Below are 18,806 nucleotides of genomic sequence, written 5' to 3'. Positions count from 1 at the left end.
ACAACAACAACAACAATAACAACAGCAACAACATTTTATAAATGGGAAACCGAGGCACAGAGCATAACCTATCCAACAACTGTGTGAAGAATTGGAGCCAGTTTTGGAGATAAAAAAAGGCGTTCAAAACTGGTTTGCTCACAAGGGTCTCTTTCAAGAAGAAAGAGATGCTGGCCTGGAGCCAGGTCCCAGAGCCAGAGGTGGGGAGCCAAGGGTACAAAGGAAAGGGGGCCAAGCAGGGCTCACCTGAGCGGGCGTTGATCCGAAACTGGGAGGAACCCTCCAAGGAGTATATGAGGGACTCCTGGCCGTACTCACGGGAGCGGTCGAGGTCGGTGGCGTTCAGGAACAGCACTGTGGCTCCTTACAGGAGACAAGGGGGCAGGGGAGGCTGCTCACCCTGGGCTCACAGTCCCAGGCCAGAGGAAAGGACAGGAGCACCCTCCTCCCCGCTACCAGCCCTCAGGTCCCACCAGGGCATCCCAGGTGTCGGATCAGGCCTCGCCACCATTCCTGTGACTGGGATTTCTGGGCTTGTAGAGACAAGGATGCCGAGGAGGGTGAGGCCTGAAACACACTAGTTCTGACCCCCACCCTTACCTACCGGCCTCCGCATTAAATACCCTCAAATGATTGCTTTTACTGTGAGTCAAAAAGAAATGAAGCTCCTTATTAAATTCATCTACATTTACTGTACTCAATTTCCATCTTATTTTATCTTCTTCACCAGTGGAATTGTGAGGCCTTTTATTTTCTCCTTAATGTCTGGTCCAGGGTGGGTGGGTGAGTGGGTACTGGACGGAAGGGGAGTCCTGACTTTCTCTGTCCTGGGGCCTTGCTCTTTGGGACTTCAGACTCAGTCCCTCCTGCTACTCTGACTGCCGGCTGAAGCGGGGACTCCCAGAGTCATTATGGGGGGGTAATTATGGGTCCAGCTTCCCAGGTGAGTGACCTGTGCAGTACAGAGGGTCCCCCACTTAGGAGCCCTGTTGAGTCTCGTGTCCTGCTGTTGCTGCCTTGACTCATGAGTTTTGAACAAGGAGCTCCACATTGCATTTACATGGGGCCTTCAAATGAGGTCACTGACTGGGGACAGCAGTGTGTGTATTTCAGTGGGACCGGGCAGGGGATGGAGAAAAGTGCTTGGGGAAGAAGCAGAAGCTGTCCCAATGGGAAGAGAGCACCCCTATGGCCAGAAAGAGCTTCCAGCTTGGTGGTACCCACCACGGCCTGCTGGCAACACCCATTAGGGAAAGCCGAATGCTGCCCAGAGGCTCAGAGGCTCAGAGGAGCATTGTAAGTGCTCTGGAAGTAGCTGCTGGCTGGCAGGTAATTGGATATCTCCAAAGGTCCCTTCATTTGCCACAGGATGTGTGGGCGTAGGAAACCGACTCAAGGAAGTCAGATGCCATCCTGTGTGCCAAGCCAGGCATGCACACAACAGGTGTCCCATGGAGGTGGGCTCCTGCCTTCCTGTCCTCCCTGCCAGACCCCTACCTGCCATGATGTTCTCCACCACGGAGACGAAGTAGGCTGGCTTGCTGAAGGTGGGAGGGTTGTCATTTTCATCCTGGAAGGGAAACAGACAGGATGTAGGAGCTAGGGAGGCAGGCAGGCAGCCTGTTGTCCAAGGTTAGTCCCAAGGGGCAGGAGGGGCCTGGCTGGGTACTGAGGCGCTCTGGTGCAGGCCACAAAGGGTCAGGGACACCTCTGACTAGGCTATGATTCAAGGAAGAGGGTGGACCTTGGAAAACATGCAGGGTCAAGAAGAGGTGAGGAGGGCAGGGAGGTGAAGGAGGAGGACACAGAGTTAGAATGGTCCACAGCTCCCAGCTCCCTAGTTCTTCCTGCCCTCTGTACCCTCTTGCAGGCCCCACCCCTTTCCATAGTTTCCACTTGAGCTCCAGGCTCCACTCCAGTCCCCCGACCGTCACTCATCAGCTGCTCGGATGTGTCCTCCCAGCATAGCCAAGGTGATGGAGGAAGGTCCTAGGAGCTCTCCTGGAAACTAACGGAGAAGGGAGCTCCCAAACCCAGACAACACAGTGGTAGGCACATGGGGGGAGGCTTGGCCCTAGTAATTCTCTGAGTCTGAACTCTGTCTCTGGGGCAGGTACAGTCAGACCCCTCCTCACACACAGGAACAAGGCCTGTCAGGAAACCCTGGCCCAGAACTCCGCCACTTTGTCTTTTTGCAACAACCTTGCCTCTGGCCCAGTCTTCACTGCCGGTGACCAGATGAGGACAGTGGTCAGGGATGGGGCGTGGCTGATCCAGGCAGGGTGGGCGAACCCCTCTCTGTGACCTGGGCCCGGGTATATATGGCTGTATCCTCCCGTTTCCTTCACTTCCATCAGGGAAAACTTTCCTACCTCTTAAGACTCTCTCCCTCACCGACTGCCTTTTGCAACCACTCAGTCCTCCTGTCCGCATCTTTGAGGAAGCTCACCAGCCCATGTGATTCAGAGTTCTCTGCTTTCCTGCAGGGCCAGCTTGGGTAGCTTCCGTGACTCAGGGGTCACAATGACCCCAGGGTAGTCTCTATGCTACAGTCCACTTCTCACCAAAAGGCTGAGTCCACAGAGGAAAGGCCTGGTAATCTCCCCTAAAGGCTGAGACCAGGAGGAATGGCCTGGCAACCTCCCCTAAAGTCTGGCACCGTGGAGGAAAGGCCTGGCAATGTACCTCTGTAGCCAAGAAGACTCTGAGAAGTTCTATTCTATTCTGAAACACACAGGTCTCTGTGAGTTGAAATTGACTCATCAGCTATGGGTTTGGTGTGGGTTTCTTGGAGCTCCACTCTCCGGAGGCTCTTCTCCCCAATGGGACCAGAAACTCCCTGAGGGCAGAATGCTGTATGAAGGCCCTAGGAGCTGCAGTCTCTTCTGGTTGAACGCGCATGAAGGAGGAATGAGGGGTGCTGCCTATCTTGGGGCCTCAGAGACCATCAGCTGGGATTTCAGTACCCAGATAGGAACGGCTCTCTTCCTTCCCTGATTTATCCTCTGGCTCTGGACTGTACCCTGGTTGATGTCATCTTGTCCTCCCCAGAGCTGGTGGTCTGACATCCAGTGCCCCCACACAGCACCTGGACACTGCCCTGACTCTGGCCCCCAGTGTGGGCATGGGTGCCCATGTACATGTATCTTTAAACCTTCTGCCTGGCTGCAGGAGACGGTGCCGAGAATGTCAGTGACAGAGCATGAGGCAGAAACTTATTAGCGGTGATATTTCCCCCATCCTGGTGCTGCATTCGCTATTAGTTCTAATTCAGCGGCTCCCGCTCCAAAAGCTTATTGTCCCCTAATGGGAAATCTACAAACTGAGTTTGACTTCTTTATTAAAAACCAACAAGCAGTGGATGAAAAGGAATCACCTGCCCTTCTCGACCCACCCCTCCTTTCTTCTGGAGCTGGGACGCTTTGATCTGCCCTCCTCACCCCAACCTGTACCTTAAGTGCCACCATCAGCTACTTCGTCAGTGGCTGGCTTTTTTTTATCAGCTTCAAGAAAATCCCTTCGGTGGAGGGAGCCACAGCTCAGCCAGTGACAGCCACTTAAAAATCACCCACTTACAAAATCAACCTGAAGGCAGTGACCTTTTCAAGTGTGGTCCTTAAGACTGTCCCAAAGCCCTACTCACGAGACAGTGTTCAGGCACGACCCATGCAGCATCTGTCTTAGTGGTGGACCTAGAGAACTGCAGGCTACCACTGACCATGGACACCTCTGAGTGAATTTGAAAAGGATGCCCCTTCTGCTGGTGGACCTGGCTCATGAATGGAGAGCAGGGTGAGTTCCTGCCTCCTGGCCTCTGCACATGGAGGGAGGCTGCCAGCCACTGTCTTCCATTCAGAGTGGATACAAGGGGCCTGCCCTTTGGCCTTCCTGTTGCTCTGAACCCGTCTGAGGGGCTAAGGATGAACTGGGGCACCAACATCACTCGAGAGCTGGCTGGGGTCTCAGCCCAACCTCAGACTCAACAGCCTGAGAATCTGCACTTTAATCAGGTCCCCAGGCGATTCATGTGTACAAGGAAAGCAGATGGATAAATTCTGGTCTCAATCCTAGAAAGAGTGTGAACCTGGGAATCAGATAGGCCGAGGTTCAAATCCCAGCGCTGCCACTTACTAGCTGGTAAATGACGAAGGCACTGGTGACCAGGAAACAATTATGTGCCCTCCCTGAGACTCAGCTTCCTCATCCCTAAAATGGTACAAAAGCACCTGGGACATTTCTGTAGTTCAACACAGTTTAATTTCTATTTGGCCAAGTATGCCTGTCCATCCTATCACATTTCCCTAAGCCTCCCATCCCTTATTTGCTTCCTCAATGAATAGAAACAGTCCTTTTTGGCTCCAGTCTGCACTCTGAAATTCCCATTTGCATTGTGGGTAGCTGGGGTCTGGATTCTGCTGAAGGTACACTGTCTGTCTCACCAGCTGGAATGATGACCAATATTTCCCAGTGTCGGGCACCACCTGGATAATGTCATTGAATTCTAACAGCACTATCATGAGGCAGGTACTATGATTATCCCCATTTTGCAGGCAAGAAAACCGAGGCTCAGAAAGGACAAGGACGAAGCCCAGGTTTAAATCACACATGCTTCCAAAGCTACACACTTTTCTCTGTTCACATTGTGTCCAGTGTGGGGGTGGAGCAGTTTCATATTTACCTTCATCCACCCAGGACCTGCTATTGCACCTTGCACACAGGGGGAATTCCTGTGGAGCGGAGCAGGATAGGAGATGGTTGAGAGGTATTTGGGATTAAATTGTGTCCCCTGAAAATATGCGCTGAAATCCCCATTCCTGTGCCTGTGGAAGTGATCCTGTTTAGAAAAAGGGTTTTCTTTTGTTACAGTAATGAGGTCAAGTTATTGGGAGTGTGGGTCTTAAACCTAATCCCTTCTGAGTTATAAAAAGAGCAGAAAAGACAGAGAGTGACACACGGGCAGAGGCAGATACCAGGGATTGACAGCAATCTACAAAAATGAGGAGACGAGCCCAAAGATGGCATCAGCACAACCAGGACCCTAACGAGGATTGCTAGTCTCCAGAACTGTGAGAGAGAAAATGAATTTCTGTTTTTTAAGGCTATTCACTTGCGGTGATTTTGTTACGGCAGCGCTAGGTAACAAAGCCAAGGAAAAGTTGGGTTGGTCAAGGTTACAACAGTGGCCAGGATTTGGGGAGAGTGGGAGTGTGTGGTGTCAGGGGCAGGGCTGTGTGAAGAATACAAGGTCAAGGTCACAGTGGGCAGGGAGCTCATCCTAAGTATTTAGTGTCACCACCAGTGTTTTAAGTGAAGGTGGGAGGATGTGGGTTAAAGACACACAAGTTTCCAGGCTCCAATGACTCTCTGGTGGTGCTGGACACAGGACTATGGAAGCAAGTCCCGGACTCTCTGCTTGCTTCCAGAGTCCACTTTGCTGCCTCCTGTTCTGCACACCTGTGGACCCTGCACCTAGTGCCCACCTGGAGGGCTCTCCCCCGAGGCATTTCCAACCACCTCCAGCCCCACCTATTCAGGAAGCAAGTAGGTGCAGGCAGGAGAGCCGGGTCTAGAGCTTCAGCCCCAGGTCAAGGGGATGAGGCTTGTGAAAGCCAGGTCTGGGCAGCACCAGACTCTGTTGGCAGGAAGGCTATCCAGCAAGCCTGCTCTGGAGCCAAGATTTTCCTGAGCTTATGTCAAATCACAGTGTATCTCCTAACCTGACACTCTGAACTAATCCTCCTGGAGCCGGTAAAGCACTAACTCTGCCATCAACGTGGTAGGCGGTGGTCTATGTGTGCGCACCACGTGTGGGAGGTCTCAGGGGGGAGCGGCCCGCTGTCAGACCACGCTCCAAATCCCCAGATCACTGGGGGAGCAGCACAGGGCCAATGAGCCAGTGTGGAGATGGATTCAGCGGCTGATAATTTCAGACACAGAAAGCACTAACGTGTGTTTGATATTCATGTCAGACAAGCTGTGGTTTGGTTTTCAGGCCCCTTTAGATCTTCAGAGGAGTGGAAAAGACAAAAAATAAAAAAGAAGAAAAGGGAGATAGAGTAAGAGACAGAAGAGAGAAGATGACCTTCTAGTAATTTCCTTCAACTTCATGGAGTGTGGTGATAAGAAAAAGAATCCCATTGCATTTTCTCCCTGCTTGACTCCTGGCTCCTATTCCCCTCAGAGGGAGTCCTGAGTTCTGCACCCCCAATAAAGTCACAGCAGGACAGTGTGTTTCTTCTTGAAGTTCCAGGGTCCTAGACCTTACCGGGTGGCCTGAGCAGAGAAATAGCTTGCTTGCTACAACCATGGGATAGTTTGGGGACAGTTTGTCAGGCAATTCCCTGAGCTGGGGGCCAGCCAGGGATGTGGGGACACAGTCCTCTATCACTGGGTTCAAGCAGGCTGGGAAGCACTCACTCTCACTGTTGGAAGAACAAGGCCAGAACTCCTGGGTACTTACAAACACCTCGATGGTGACAGGGACAGTGCTGTTCAGGGGTGGGTTGCCAGCATCTTCGGCCATCACTGTCAGATAAATCAGCCCATTCGGTATCTGCTCATAGTCCAGGGGGCGGCTCACACTGATCACTGCAAGGACAGGAACAGGTCCCCCAGGCCCTCTGTAAGCACACTTTTGCAATCCATCTAGGCTTGACTCCCCAGTGGGCAGAAAAGGCACAGCTGGTGCGGACCTGGACCTCTGCTTTGTTGGACCCAGAATTCCTGGAGCCACAAGGTCTCATTGACTGAGTGTCTGGTGTATACCAGGCACTGTACTGAGCCATTAGGAGGTGATGATTAGCAGCCCCTTGTTACAGATGAGGAAACCAAGCTCAGAGAGGTTCCTTAACATATCCAAGGCCACACAGCTGACAATGACAGAGGCCAGCTTTGTCTGAAGCCAGAGCCCCCTGGCACTTTGTCAGCAGACACTACTGCCTGTTGGACCGACTCATCGGGCATTTCTCTTTATACAAAGAGGCATCAAAATCGTGGAACAATGGAATGAAAAGATAATGGAATTTCCCGAGAAACTTCTGAAGCCCCCAGTGTATCCTTCTTGGAAGCTGCTTGCTGAACAGTCCGGCCTTAGGGCCTCTAGACAGTTCCCTATCCGCCCCCACCCATTCCGGGCCAGCAAAGAGTTCTCCCAGTTATTGCCCAGTATTGGGGTGCTGAGGGGGCCAGGGTGCAGATGACATTCCCCCCTCCTTTGGCCGGTATAAGGTGACTTCAAAAGGTCATGTAAAAATTCCATTATCTTGTGATTCCATTTTTCCATGAACTTTTTGAAGCCCCTCCGATTTTTCTCCCTTGCTCCTTTGCCCCCCTCTTCTCTCCTGCCTCCCCTCCTCACTTGACCCTGTAGTTCTTCATGACTCCCTAGTAAATCCACTCTGGGCCTTGGTGGGACGACTCAGGACTGTGGTGTAGCAGCCCTCATCATTAGCAGAACTCTGGAGGTGGCGGACGATCCCTAGCACCAAAACCTTTTTCTTAGACATCAGCAGAGGGGCAGGATGTGGGGGGAGCAGAGGGCGATGACTTGGCCTTCAGATGCCTCCTCCAGCCCCCGCTGCCCATGCCTGCGCCCCTACCATACTACTATCCGTGCTGTTCCCTGGTTACTGAACTCGGGAGGAATGGCAATACCGCCTTGGGGGTGAGGAGAGGCGTGCATAGTTTGCAAAGGCATTGAAACAATATTAAACTGCAACTTCTTTCTATTTAGAAAATGGAAAGAAAATTATTGCTTTAGTAGTATGAACCCTAGAGGGATTCCTCTATCCGAAGACTAGAGGGTGGGGTGGGGGCAGGCACAGACATGGCATTTCTAAGTGTTTTAAAGGAGGGCATGGATTGAACAGAGACCACTGGGCTACAACATGTGAGGCCAGGAATGCAATTTCTGCGACACACGGAAGGAGTAAGTATGAGTCTAGGTCATTCAAATGCACAAGACTACCCTTACTGTAGTCTTTAAAGGCCAGGGAAGCTCCCCAGGAAACAGGACATCCAAATGGTCCCTGAAAGTTAGCCAGCAGTTATGAGCTTAACTGTCCAAGGGAGGCAGGGCAAAGGGGAAGGAAGGAAAGGCTTTCTGTAGGAGAGGCATGGAGGTGAGGTGACCCCTGTAAGGGGAGAAAACGCCAAGGGGTGGATTCGTGTGGGGCAGGGGAGTGCTCAGAGACGAGGCTGGTGAGGCAGACCAGAGCCAGATTTCATGGCTTCAAGTGCCAGCCTGCAGCAAGGCTCCCTGTCTATGGGTCTCAGCTGCCTCATCTGAAAAATGACATAGGGTCTGGGGAACCTTAGAACTTGATGCTGCTGCTGCTGTTCGCTGCCAGAGCTCTAGGGATTGGGACAAACAGCCTGGAAGTCCAGTAAGTAAGTGCTCAACTGTGAACCCATACAGAAGCAACTCAGAAGAAAGGCCTGGTGATCTGCTTCTGAAAGGCCACAGCCTTGAAAACCCTATGGAGCAGTTCTACTCTGCACACATGGGGTTTCTATGAGTTGTAATGGGCTGTACAGCAACGAGTTTGATTTTTTTTTTTTAGTATTGTTGGGAAGACTAGGAGGTTGCTGTAGGACCATCTTAAGGATGAGGAAGGTCCCCCAGCAAGACTCCACCCTCATGGATCTGCCCAGGGCAGCGAGGTAAGAAACGTGGGCACAAGAAGATTCTAGTAATGTCAGACACCTGCTTGCTTGCAGAGCTGGCTGTGGGCTTATGGCTTAGAGAGAGATTTGGCTGATCTGGGAAACAAAGTTGACCCTGCAGAAGGGCAACCTCAAGCTATCTGCCCCAGGTGACTGGAGCTTCCAGGCAGCTTCTTGAGTGACCAGGGTGTAACAGAGAAGAAAAGAGCCCTCCACCCAAAAGTGTGTCCCAAACGCACCTCCATAGCCCTCGTACACGCTGATGTCAAAGTAGCTTCCAAAGGCAGAGGCGCTGATGATGCTGTATGTGATCTGATTATTCGGAGGGGAGTCTTCATCTGTTGCCTGGAAGGAAGACAGCAGACAGGGTCCATCGAGCCCCCCGAACCCAGGGTCCAGAGGAAGGTGGGCAGGTGTGGAGCTGGTCCCTCTCAGAGTCCTTACAGGACAGGCCCCTTCTTTGGATGATCTCGCCCTCAGTTATGTGACTTCATCAGGCCCCCGTTTCTAAACTGGAGGTCACTATCTGGGATTCCATATGCTGGTGTGTGTGTGAGTAGCCTGGGAAATCTAGGGGGCAGGCTGGGAAGAATCGGGATCATCCCATACCTGTTGATTACCTCCTCTACTTTCAGACCCAGCTTCAACACCCTACCCCTCAGAAGCCTTCCCTGACCAGGTTAGGACCCCTGTTCTGTGCATCCCACCACCCCTCACACCTGACTGGACTGGGGTGTGCAATTTCTGCCTGTCCCCTGCTAGCCTGCCTCTTCATGAGAGAAGGAACCTTCTGTTATTTCACAGCTGTTGCATAATTACAGAGAAAGATGAGGCTTTCTGCTCCAGCTAAGATTTACAGCCTCCAAAACCCTTTACAGTCCTTATGAGGAGGAAGTGACTCGATGGCACTTAACAACAGCAACACTGAATAACTAGCATCCCTAACAGTGTTTAGCATACGGTTGTTGTTGATAAGTATCTCGGGTCAGCTCCAACTCATATCCACCCTGAATTCCTATGTAAGTCTTTGAGGGAGCAGAAAGTCTCATCTTTCTCCCACAGAGAGGCCGGAGGACTGAAACCATCCTAGACCAGTGCTTAGCCTATGAGCCACCATGCACAGTAGGTACATGAATACAAGGACAGAGATGCCATTTGCTGTCTTCTGAGAAGCTACATTAGTAGCTTCTTTCCAGATTGTTCTGACCCTAGAGAGCCTCAGGAGCTGAGTGGGGAGGGGAGGGCAGAGTCCTGTGGGTACCATGGCATGCTGGGTGGGCACCTGTCTTTTGGGTGTCTCCACCCTTGCCTTTATCCCTGTCTGCTTCAAACACAAGTTCTAAGTAAAGGCTCTGGGTCCTGACACTTGGAGTGGGCAGGGTGGGGGGGACATGAAGACGTCTCTGGTCAAAGGTTACTGGAGTAGGGAGGACACTTCGTAGAGTCCCAAGTTCTAGTCCTGGCTCTGCTGCTAATTTACTGTGCTTTTCTGGACCAGTCTTCTCTTCCTCCTCCCACTCAGCGTAGACCCAGGATTTAGCCCCAGCTTTGGCAGAATCCTTCGGTAAAGGTGGGTGGGAGCCAGCACACCTCTAGTGGGAGTGGTGAAGAAGACAGCACACAGGAGGACAAGATGAACGGCAGGATGGCAGGACGCCCCAGGAATCTTACCCGGAGTCGCACCAGCTGCGTGACAGAAGGCTCGTTTTCTCGCAGGGCACCCACATAGGCGTCCTTCTGAAAGGTGGGCACATTGTCATTGACATCCAACACATTGATCCTGACCCGGCCTGTGGTTTCCTCACCACCCCCATCCCGGGCGATGACTGTCAAGGTGAAGCGTTGGATCAGCTCATAGTCCAGTTTGGCAATCAGCATGATAAGCCCCATGTCCTTGTCCAGAGAAAACCTGCATCAGGCAAGAGGGAGCGAGAGAGAGGACATGAGGTTCACAGGAGAATAAGCACCTGCATTTACTAGTCTGTCTTCTGAAAGAGGTATACAGAGAGAAAAAGAATGCCGTCTGAAGTTTGTCTTCTTTTTCAACCACAGGAAGGAAACAGGTATCTTTAAAGGGAGTAGTGGGAGGTGGGCAGGGTTCAGGATCACACAGGTGGAGTGGTCAGGTCCTGAAAAGGCAGAAGGAGTAGATGGATTGAACCAAGGAGGAAATTCAAGCAAATGGCCCTCCTCTTACTGTGAATACCATGTTTCTGCCTATTGGTGATATTTCAATTTTAAAGAGTTGTTGCTGGTAAGTGCCACTGAGTCACTACTGACTCATAGCAACCCTAGTATAGTGTTTCCGAGGAGCGGCTGGTGGGTGTGAACCACTGACCTTGTTACCAGTCTAGTGCTTATACTACAGCCACTCCAGGACTCAAAGCCTTGGGTGGTGATGTTGTTACGTGCCATTGAGTTGGTTCTGACTCATAGTGACCCTGTGTAGGTTTTCTGAGGACTGATTGATGAGCTTGAACCACTGACCTTGTGGTTCAAACCGACCTTGTGGTCAAGTGCTTATCCTACAGCGCCATAGCAGGACTCTCGAAACCTTGCATTGTTGTTGTTGTGTAAGAGCTAGCTAATGCTCCTGGGGAGGGACTCAGTTCAGTTTAAGATGGTCACTCTAACTTCTTCCTCGGCATGCCCCTCCTGAAGCCTCATCTGAGTTGTCAGTGGACATTTGTGTGCTCTGACCTGGTCCACTGGGCTGGTCACCAAGCCTGGAAAGGCTCAGAGACTTGGAGGCACTTAGGCCTGGGAGAAGGAAGAGATGAGAAAATCACAACAGTCAGGCCAAGGCCATGTAGATGCAGGTCCCTTGGGGGACAGGATGCCCCTGCATTCATCCCACTGCTTCATTCCTTCCTTCCTTCCCTAATCACAGAGGGGCAGAGAACAGCCAGGCAAACCAAACAATCTCCCAGTCTGTTCTTGATGACCCATGGATAGTCGGGCCAATATCCAAACTGACAAGTCACTTACTCATCCTGTTGGGCTTCAAATGCAGCAGACACTTCAGTTTTAGACAAAGACCTGCCTCTGAATTTGACTTGGCCTTTGTTCATGTTAAAAACAAGACAGCCTCAATAGACACTGGAGGGGGCGAGAAAGGAATAGCCAGAAATACCACCATAGAAAACCTGTAAGTCTGTCTTCTGCCTATAACTGATTGGAATACCTAAAATGGGGATACAGCGTGCCCAGCGAAGGAGGCTTCCTGCGGAGCCTCTGCATTACACAAGACCATAGGTGGAATCCTGAACAGCATCCAGAATCTTCTGAGGGGAAATTTCCACTTGAAAGGACAAGCAGATACTTCCTGAAAGACTGACAGGAAAAATACAAAATAATATAGGCAGGCCAACTGATTACTATAAGTACAAACAAGTGGCTCGCCCAGGAGACATCAAAGCAAGTGGTTAGGTCCCCCTCAGAGCAAACCCCCTTCTAAGACTAAGGCTCAATGGGAATGCATGCTCTGGTTTCACCAATAAGGGGAAGTGAGGGAAAACAGCAATGAAGCTGTGAGCTAAGCCCTGCAAAGCTCAATAGATTCCTGTGAACCTGGATGGAGATCTGGTAGGACAGCAGTGTGCCAAGTCCAGGGGAATCTTGGACCGAGTCAGCGACATAGCCACAGAGGACTAGAGTGGAGGGTGAAGTGTCCAGCTGATAAGAAGAGAGGGCACATGCGTAAGTACACCCACACTTGCAGATAATACCCACTGGACCTGGCTTCAATGGCAGGAGGATCAGAGCTCAAATAGAAGAGGAAAGAAGAGGGGAAAAAAAAAAAATCTGATACAATTTGATGAACTTGACATACACCTATGGAACCAGTAGCTCAAAAGAGTGAACAAATCTTCACAATGAGGATCATTCCCACCACCTCTGCACATGGAGACGACAGGAATGGGCAACTTGGACACTGGCTACAGAGGTAAGAAGTGACTGGCTTACAAGCTTTCAAGAGGGAACCTAGATTCAGAGGGTGTGGAGCAAGATAGACTCTCCACTGAGCAGTATCCATTCAGCCTAGTCAGGGCTGATGAAAGGAGATGCGGATAGGTCTCTTGTGATACAATAGCGAATAATTGTTATCAGGACTGATTGTAAGGGCTGGGAATATGAAGGTAGATGTTTTGGGGCAAAGGGAGGGGAGTGATTAACTTTGCAGTCTAGGAGCGGAGATCCTTGGGACCATCAAAGGAGAAGAGCGGAGAACGGAACCGTATCCAGAGAAGCAGTGAAGCCAGGGATGGAGGCAGAGACGATGATGTGGGGAGATGGAGTGCCTGGGGACTTTGGACCTGGAGAGGGAGAGGGGCAGGCTTGTGTATGATGCATGGAAGGATTGTAACCATGGCAATGAAACAATATATGACAGGATCAATGTGAACCTGATGTCCTCCCATGTAAACTATCACATAATTCACAATAAAGCATTTAAAAAAAAACAACACTATGTATTATAAGGTTCAAATATATGCAACATTTCTCTGTGGTAATGAGTCAGAACAATGGTTACCTTGGGGTGGAAGACTGATAGGAGGAGTATGTTAATAATGCCCAATTTTTTTATCTGGATTGTGGTTTCATAGATGCTTTCATTTTGTGAAAATGTTATATTTATATAAAATATTTATTAAACAAAGAACATACGATAAAATAGTTTCTACATTAAAAAAACAACAACAAAAAAACAAGACAACCTCATCTTGGCTCAGAATAACTGAAGATGGTAGAAAGTTAGGGGAAACAGATAGCCCAGAACCATGTTGGACAAAGTTGGCATAGATCAAACTAGGAGGCAAGTAATACAGTTAAAGGGTACTGTGCAGTGAGAGCCCACTCCAACCTAGAGGAAGTGTAGCCCAAAGACCAAGTTCAGAGAATTTGGGTAAGTGGCTCAGCTTCTCGAAGCTACAGTTCACTTTTTTATCATTTTGTTTCTCCCATATTTAGTTGTGAGGATTGCATGAGATAACAAATATAAACAAATGCAACAGTTTCTGGTGATAGTGGTGGTGGTGGTGATGGTGGTGGTGGTATAGTGATGATGATAGAGGTGTTAATTGTGGTGGTGGGGATGATGGTGGTGGTGGTGGGGATGATGATGAAGGTGTGGTGGTAAGTGATGATGATGGTGTTAATTGTGGTGGTGGTGTTGGTGGTGATGTTGATGATGGTGGTGGTGGTATAGTGATGATGATGTTAACTGTGGTGGTGGGGATGATGACAGTGGTGTTGGTGTTGGTGGTGAACAGGGTGATGGTGATGGTGGTGAAGAGGGTGATGGTGGTGTTGGTGTTGGTGTTGAACAGGGTGATGGTGTTGGTGGTGACAAGGGTGATGGTGGTGTTGGTGTTGGTGTTGGTGAAAGGTGGTGATGGTGATGGTGGTGGTAGTAATGGTGGTGGCGGTGGCGGCAGTGGTGATGGTGGAGATGGTAATCGTGGTGGTGGTGGTGTTGGTGGTGAACAGGGTGATGGTGTTGGTGGTGACGAGGGTGATGGTGGTGTTGGTGTTGATGGAGGTGATGGTGGCAGTGGTGATGTGCTATCATTAGCAAGTCACAATCTTTCAGAGATAGTCATCATTTCCAAAGCCACAGAGTTTAGGGGATGTCAGATACCCAGTGCTGCTGTAACGGAAATACCACAAGTGGACGGCTTTCATGACCAGAATTTATTCTCTCAGAGTTTAGGAGGTTAGTAGTCCAGATGTGGAGGGCTGGATTTGGGGGACAGCTTTCTCTTTGTTGGCTCTGGGGAAAGGTCCTATCTCTGTTCAGCATCTACTCCTAGTGGCCAGCATTCCTTACAGATCTCCATGTATCTAGACATCACTCTTCCTCTGGATCTCGCAGCTTCTCTGTGCAGGGACCCCAGGTTCAAAGGATGCAGTCCACTCCCAGTTCTTCTGTCTTGATGGAGTGGGTCCCACTTTCTCTGCTCAAGTCTCTCTCCTCCTTTTATCTCTTGTAAAATAAAGTGTTGGGAATCTCCCATAAACCAAATCAGGGTGTTGGTGAGATTAAAGGTAGTGTCCTTATGGAGTTCTGTGTGGTACTGTAGGCTAAGTACTGAACTGCTAACCACTAGCCACTCCTCAGGAATCCTATGAGTTGGAACCTACTCATGGCTCTTGAGAACAACAATCCCACTCTTAATATCCTTTTATTGGTTTATCGCATCAAATTATATCATGGGGATAACCACATCTCAACTTCTAACTCACTGAGAATCCTGTCCCAGACAAGTTGATACCAAACCTTCACTATCACAGGGACATGACCAGACCTGTGGCGCAGCGAGTTATTTAATATGATTCTTCTAGCCACAGTCATCACAACTCCCACCAAACAACTGAGTGGGACCACGCAGGTTGGGGGTATTTCCTCTTTTCCTGATGGATCTGGTAATGGATAGGGGATTATATAATTCAGTTGTCTGTGACTGTTAACAGGGTTAATTGTGATTGTTAAAACTTGGAACTCTAATGTGGGGATTGGTCAATTTTGCCATCCTACTGGGTATAAAATGAGCCATCTCAGAAGCAGGACCAGGGAATCTCACTCCTACAGAGAAAGAAGAGCCAGGAATGGGGTGCGGTCTTTGAACTCTGTGATTGGTCCTCCGTGATCCAGTACAGAATGCTGTGATGCCCGAGAAGCAACAGTAGCAGAACTCAAGCCTGAGTTCGAGACAGTGGTGAGTTTCCAGGCCCACAGAGGGAGTGAAGCTCAGTGCCTTTGGGCAGAAGGCTTGACTGAGGGGTACACTGCCTCCAGGCACTTAATAGGGGAAGCTAGGTTTGCTGGCCTTCGGAGTTAAGAGCGTAGTGCATTTGGGCTAAGTCTTAGGATGGAATTTACCCTTATTAGTAGGGCTAGCAGAGCTTTGTAACTTTTCCAGAGCAGAGCCGAGGCCAAGGGGCAGTGTGACTGACAGGCTGAGGACTAAGGCTAGGAAGAGGATGTCCTGACCGAAAAACTGTGTCTTGAGCATTTCTGATCCTAAATTATAACCTATTAACTTCCCTAATAAGCCCATACTTCGGAGTATTGTCTGAGTTCTGTGTGGCCACTCAACCTAGCAGAGTAAGGCACCTTGGAAGGGAGATTGGTACCAGAATTAGTAAGAAAGGTTGGAGGGGGGTGGGAGGCATATCTGACCGGAGCCTCATACGAGTGGCCATGGGCGGATGATGAGTGGGATTCTCCTTCTCCCTGGTGATGTCAGAGGAGGTCAGAGGGCCTCCTACCCTCAACACACACTCACGCTTCTTACAAGGCCAAACCCTCAACAGTACCCATGAGTTCTGACTGCCTGTCCATTGTACAACACCCTCCCTGGGCACCATGGTCTCGCAGATCACGTGAGTGGCAGAGGGACACTGTGGGGGGCTGGGGCAGGGTCTCACCTGTCAGGGTCATCGGTGAAGAAATAGTTGACTTCCCCAAAGGTGCCGACATCATTGTCTGTTGCCTGTAGAGATGAGAATAAGACGTGATGACTACAAGGCCCAAATGAGGCATCTGGTCCCACCAGGAAACGTTCACAGCGCATCTATGTTTCCCACACAATTCCTCGTCCCCAGAAATGTTCTAGAGCTGTGCCGTTCAATCTGGTGGGCACTAGCCACAAGTGGAGTGTGCAGTTGTTGACAATCTGTCTTCTGCGAACCCTTCTGGACTCAGGTCTGACTGAGCACCTGCATGAAGGTACTGAGGGTCAGTGGCAGAATTTTCTCCTTCCATGTGAGATCTGAGTTCAATTCCTCACCAAGGCACTTAGGTGCAGTCTCCACCCATCTGTCAGTGTAGGCTTATAGGTTTCAGCTGGGCCTGCAGTCTAAGATGGACCAGAAAGAAAGTCCTGGTGACCTGTTTCTGCTAATCAGCCCATGAAAATCCTAAGGACCACAACCCCAGCTGGTTGTGGGGATGGCACATGATCAGGCAGAGTTTACTTCCATTGAGCACGAGCTCTCCGTGAGTCAGGGCCAATTTGACAACAGCAAGGAGCTCTGGTAGCATAGTGGTTACCAATCGGGCTGCGAACCTTAAGGTCAGCGGTTCGAAACTACCAGCCACTTTGCGGGAGAAAGATGAGGCTTTCTACTCCCATAAAGATTTACACCCTTGGAAACCCTGTACAGGGTCGCTGTGGGTTGGAACCGACTTGATGGCACTTAACAACAACAACAACAACAATGCCACTACCACCACAATTCTACCTTTTCAATTAAAAAAAAAAATCCATGTTTATTATCCTAACAACCATCCTATCGGAAGAGGAAGACAAGTTTCCATCCATCTCACAGATAACAAAACTGAGTCCCAGATCCGAGCATATTTCACTCTATGTCACAATTGGGTGAGGAGCAGAATAGGGCAAAGGTTGGGCCTCTTCACTCCCAGTCTGGGATTCCTTCCTCAAGGACACCAAAGTGTGATCTCTCTCCATCTTTTCCCTTCTCCTGGGTGACTGATGTTTCCAGTGGGTTTTCACTCTTGGGTCTGGAATCACGGGACTTCTGCAGTTTCCCTTATATGGTTATAATTGACAGTACAGGTTAATTAACACCATCCATCAATAATTATTTATCAAGTACATACTATATTCTGCTGTCCTAGGTGTGATCTCTGCTCCCTCCTCAGACCACTGCCCTGGTACTGAGCACATTACTGCGTGTCACCAGCATCAGGAGAGAAAGGCCTTGGGCTGACCTTGGGGCCCCCAGACATCTGTTTTTTGCACCAGTCTTCACTCTGACATCGCAATTCAACAAACGTTCTGCTGCTAAAAATGTATTTTAAAATCTTTGTACTAAATATTTTCTGAGGTTCCTTTTAAAGCTCCTAGGTTCTATGAACTCTATTAAATTCTATGTTCATTATAATAACCTGAATTTTCATGAAAAAGCTAATTTATGTTCAGCGTATTCAGTTCAGGAAGGCAGATAAGTGAATAATATATTTTTGCCCAAGTGATTGAAATGAAACGAAAACATTGATACCTAATGGGTTAATATCTTGGTTATCCAGAAAACTTGGCTCTACAAATATGCATTTCAGGGGCTCTGAGCAACCTGGGTTTTGACAGGACTTGGTTCTGATTCCTGATTTCCACTTTGCCCCATAGCTTGTGTTCCAGTAGACTTTGTGTGGCCCTCAGTCCCCTCTACCACTCCTACCAGGATCTGAGCACATCACAGACAGCATCTCAGTAATTATTGTTGAATAAGTAAAAGGGAATATGTTGTGCTACGTAATCCACCCAGGACTGGCTCCCCGACCCCAACCCCACTCTGTGTCATTCCTCTTGGTGACACGACACATTTCATTCTCATAACAGCCCGGTGAGGCAGGTTCCATAGCTGTAACTATTGTTGGCTATACAGTGGAACTGAATGTTGCCTGGTCTGGTGCCACCTCCATGGTTAGTTGGGGATTGGACTCTTGTGATCCGTAAGGCTTTCATTGGCTGCTTTTCAGAGGTACGTCACCAGGACTTTCTTTCTAAGCTGACTTAGTCTGGAAGCTCTACTGAAATCTGTCCAGAATCATAGATATATGTGAGCCTCCACTGACAGGAGGTAGCACTGACCAGGAATCAAACCCAGGTCTCCTACATGGACAAGAATTTTACTATGGAACGACCACTGCTCCCTTACTATTATTATTTCTACCTCCAGATGACAGATGGGGAAACGGGGCATAGAGAGGGTAAACAACTCACTCCCATCTTCCCAGTGCTGGGATTAGAGCCGGCACCCTTAGGCTCTTGAGACTAAGAGGAGAAGGATGGGAAACTGGTTAGACTGCAGGAGAGGAGACCAATGCTTCCCATAGTTGTTGTTGTTGTTGTTAAATGTTGTCGAGTTATGTCTGATTCATAGCGATCCCGTATAGGGTTTCCCAGGAGTGGCTGATGAGCTTGAACTGCCCACCTTGTGGTTCAAACCGACCTTGTAGTCCAGCGCATTAACTCGCAGTGCCACACCATAGCAGTCTCTCCTTTATTCTCCCCTTCTAGGAACCTTGTCCTACCCAAATTCTCCTTGGCTCTATTGATAAATAATAATCATGAAGTATGTTCTCTGTGATAGTTAGGGTTTTATGTCAATTT

At 49.6% G+C, this 18,806-nt stretch overlaps 1 protein-coding gene across 1 annotated transcript in view; it reads right to left on the bottom strand.

The window, feature by feature from the left end:
• The window catches only part of CDH23 (cadherin-related 23), a 569,346-nt gene that overhangs the window by 159,177 nt on the left and 391,363 nt on the right, over positions 1–18,806 (bottom strand). Inside the window, exons 15-20 of the mRNA XM_006835863.1 lie at positions 16,096–16,160; positions 10,336–10,573; positions 8,904–9,009; positions 6,461–6,588; positions 1,498–1,570; positions 247–363 (exon numbers count right to left, since the gene is read on the bottom strand). Of these exons, the coding sequence (XP_006835926.1) occupies positions 247–363; positions 1,498–1,570; positions 6,461–6,588; positions 8,904–9,009; positions 10,336–10,573; positions 16,096–16,160 (727 nt within the window). The remainder of the gene's footprint in view (positions 1–246; positions 364–1,497; positions 1,571–6,460; positions 6,589–8,903; positions 9,010–10,335; positions 10,574–16,095; positions 16,161–18,806) is intronic.

The sequence above is a fragment of the Chrysochloris asiatica genome, unplaced genomic scaffold (assembly GCF_000296735.1).
Source record: "Chrysochloris asiatica unplaced genomic scaffold, ChrAsi1.0 scaffold00020, whole genome shotgun sequence".
NCBI classification, from domain to species: domain Eukaryota; kingdom Metazoa; phylum Chordata; class Mammalia; order Afrosoricida; family Chrysochloridae; genus Chrysochloris; species Chrysochloris asiatica.
Note: the sequence above shows the minus strand (reverse complement) of the source record. Positions and strands in the feature narration are given on the sequence as shown.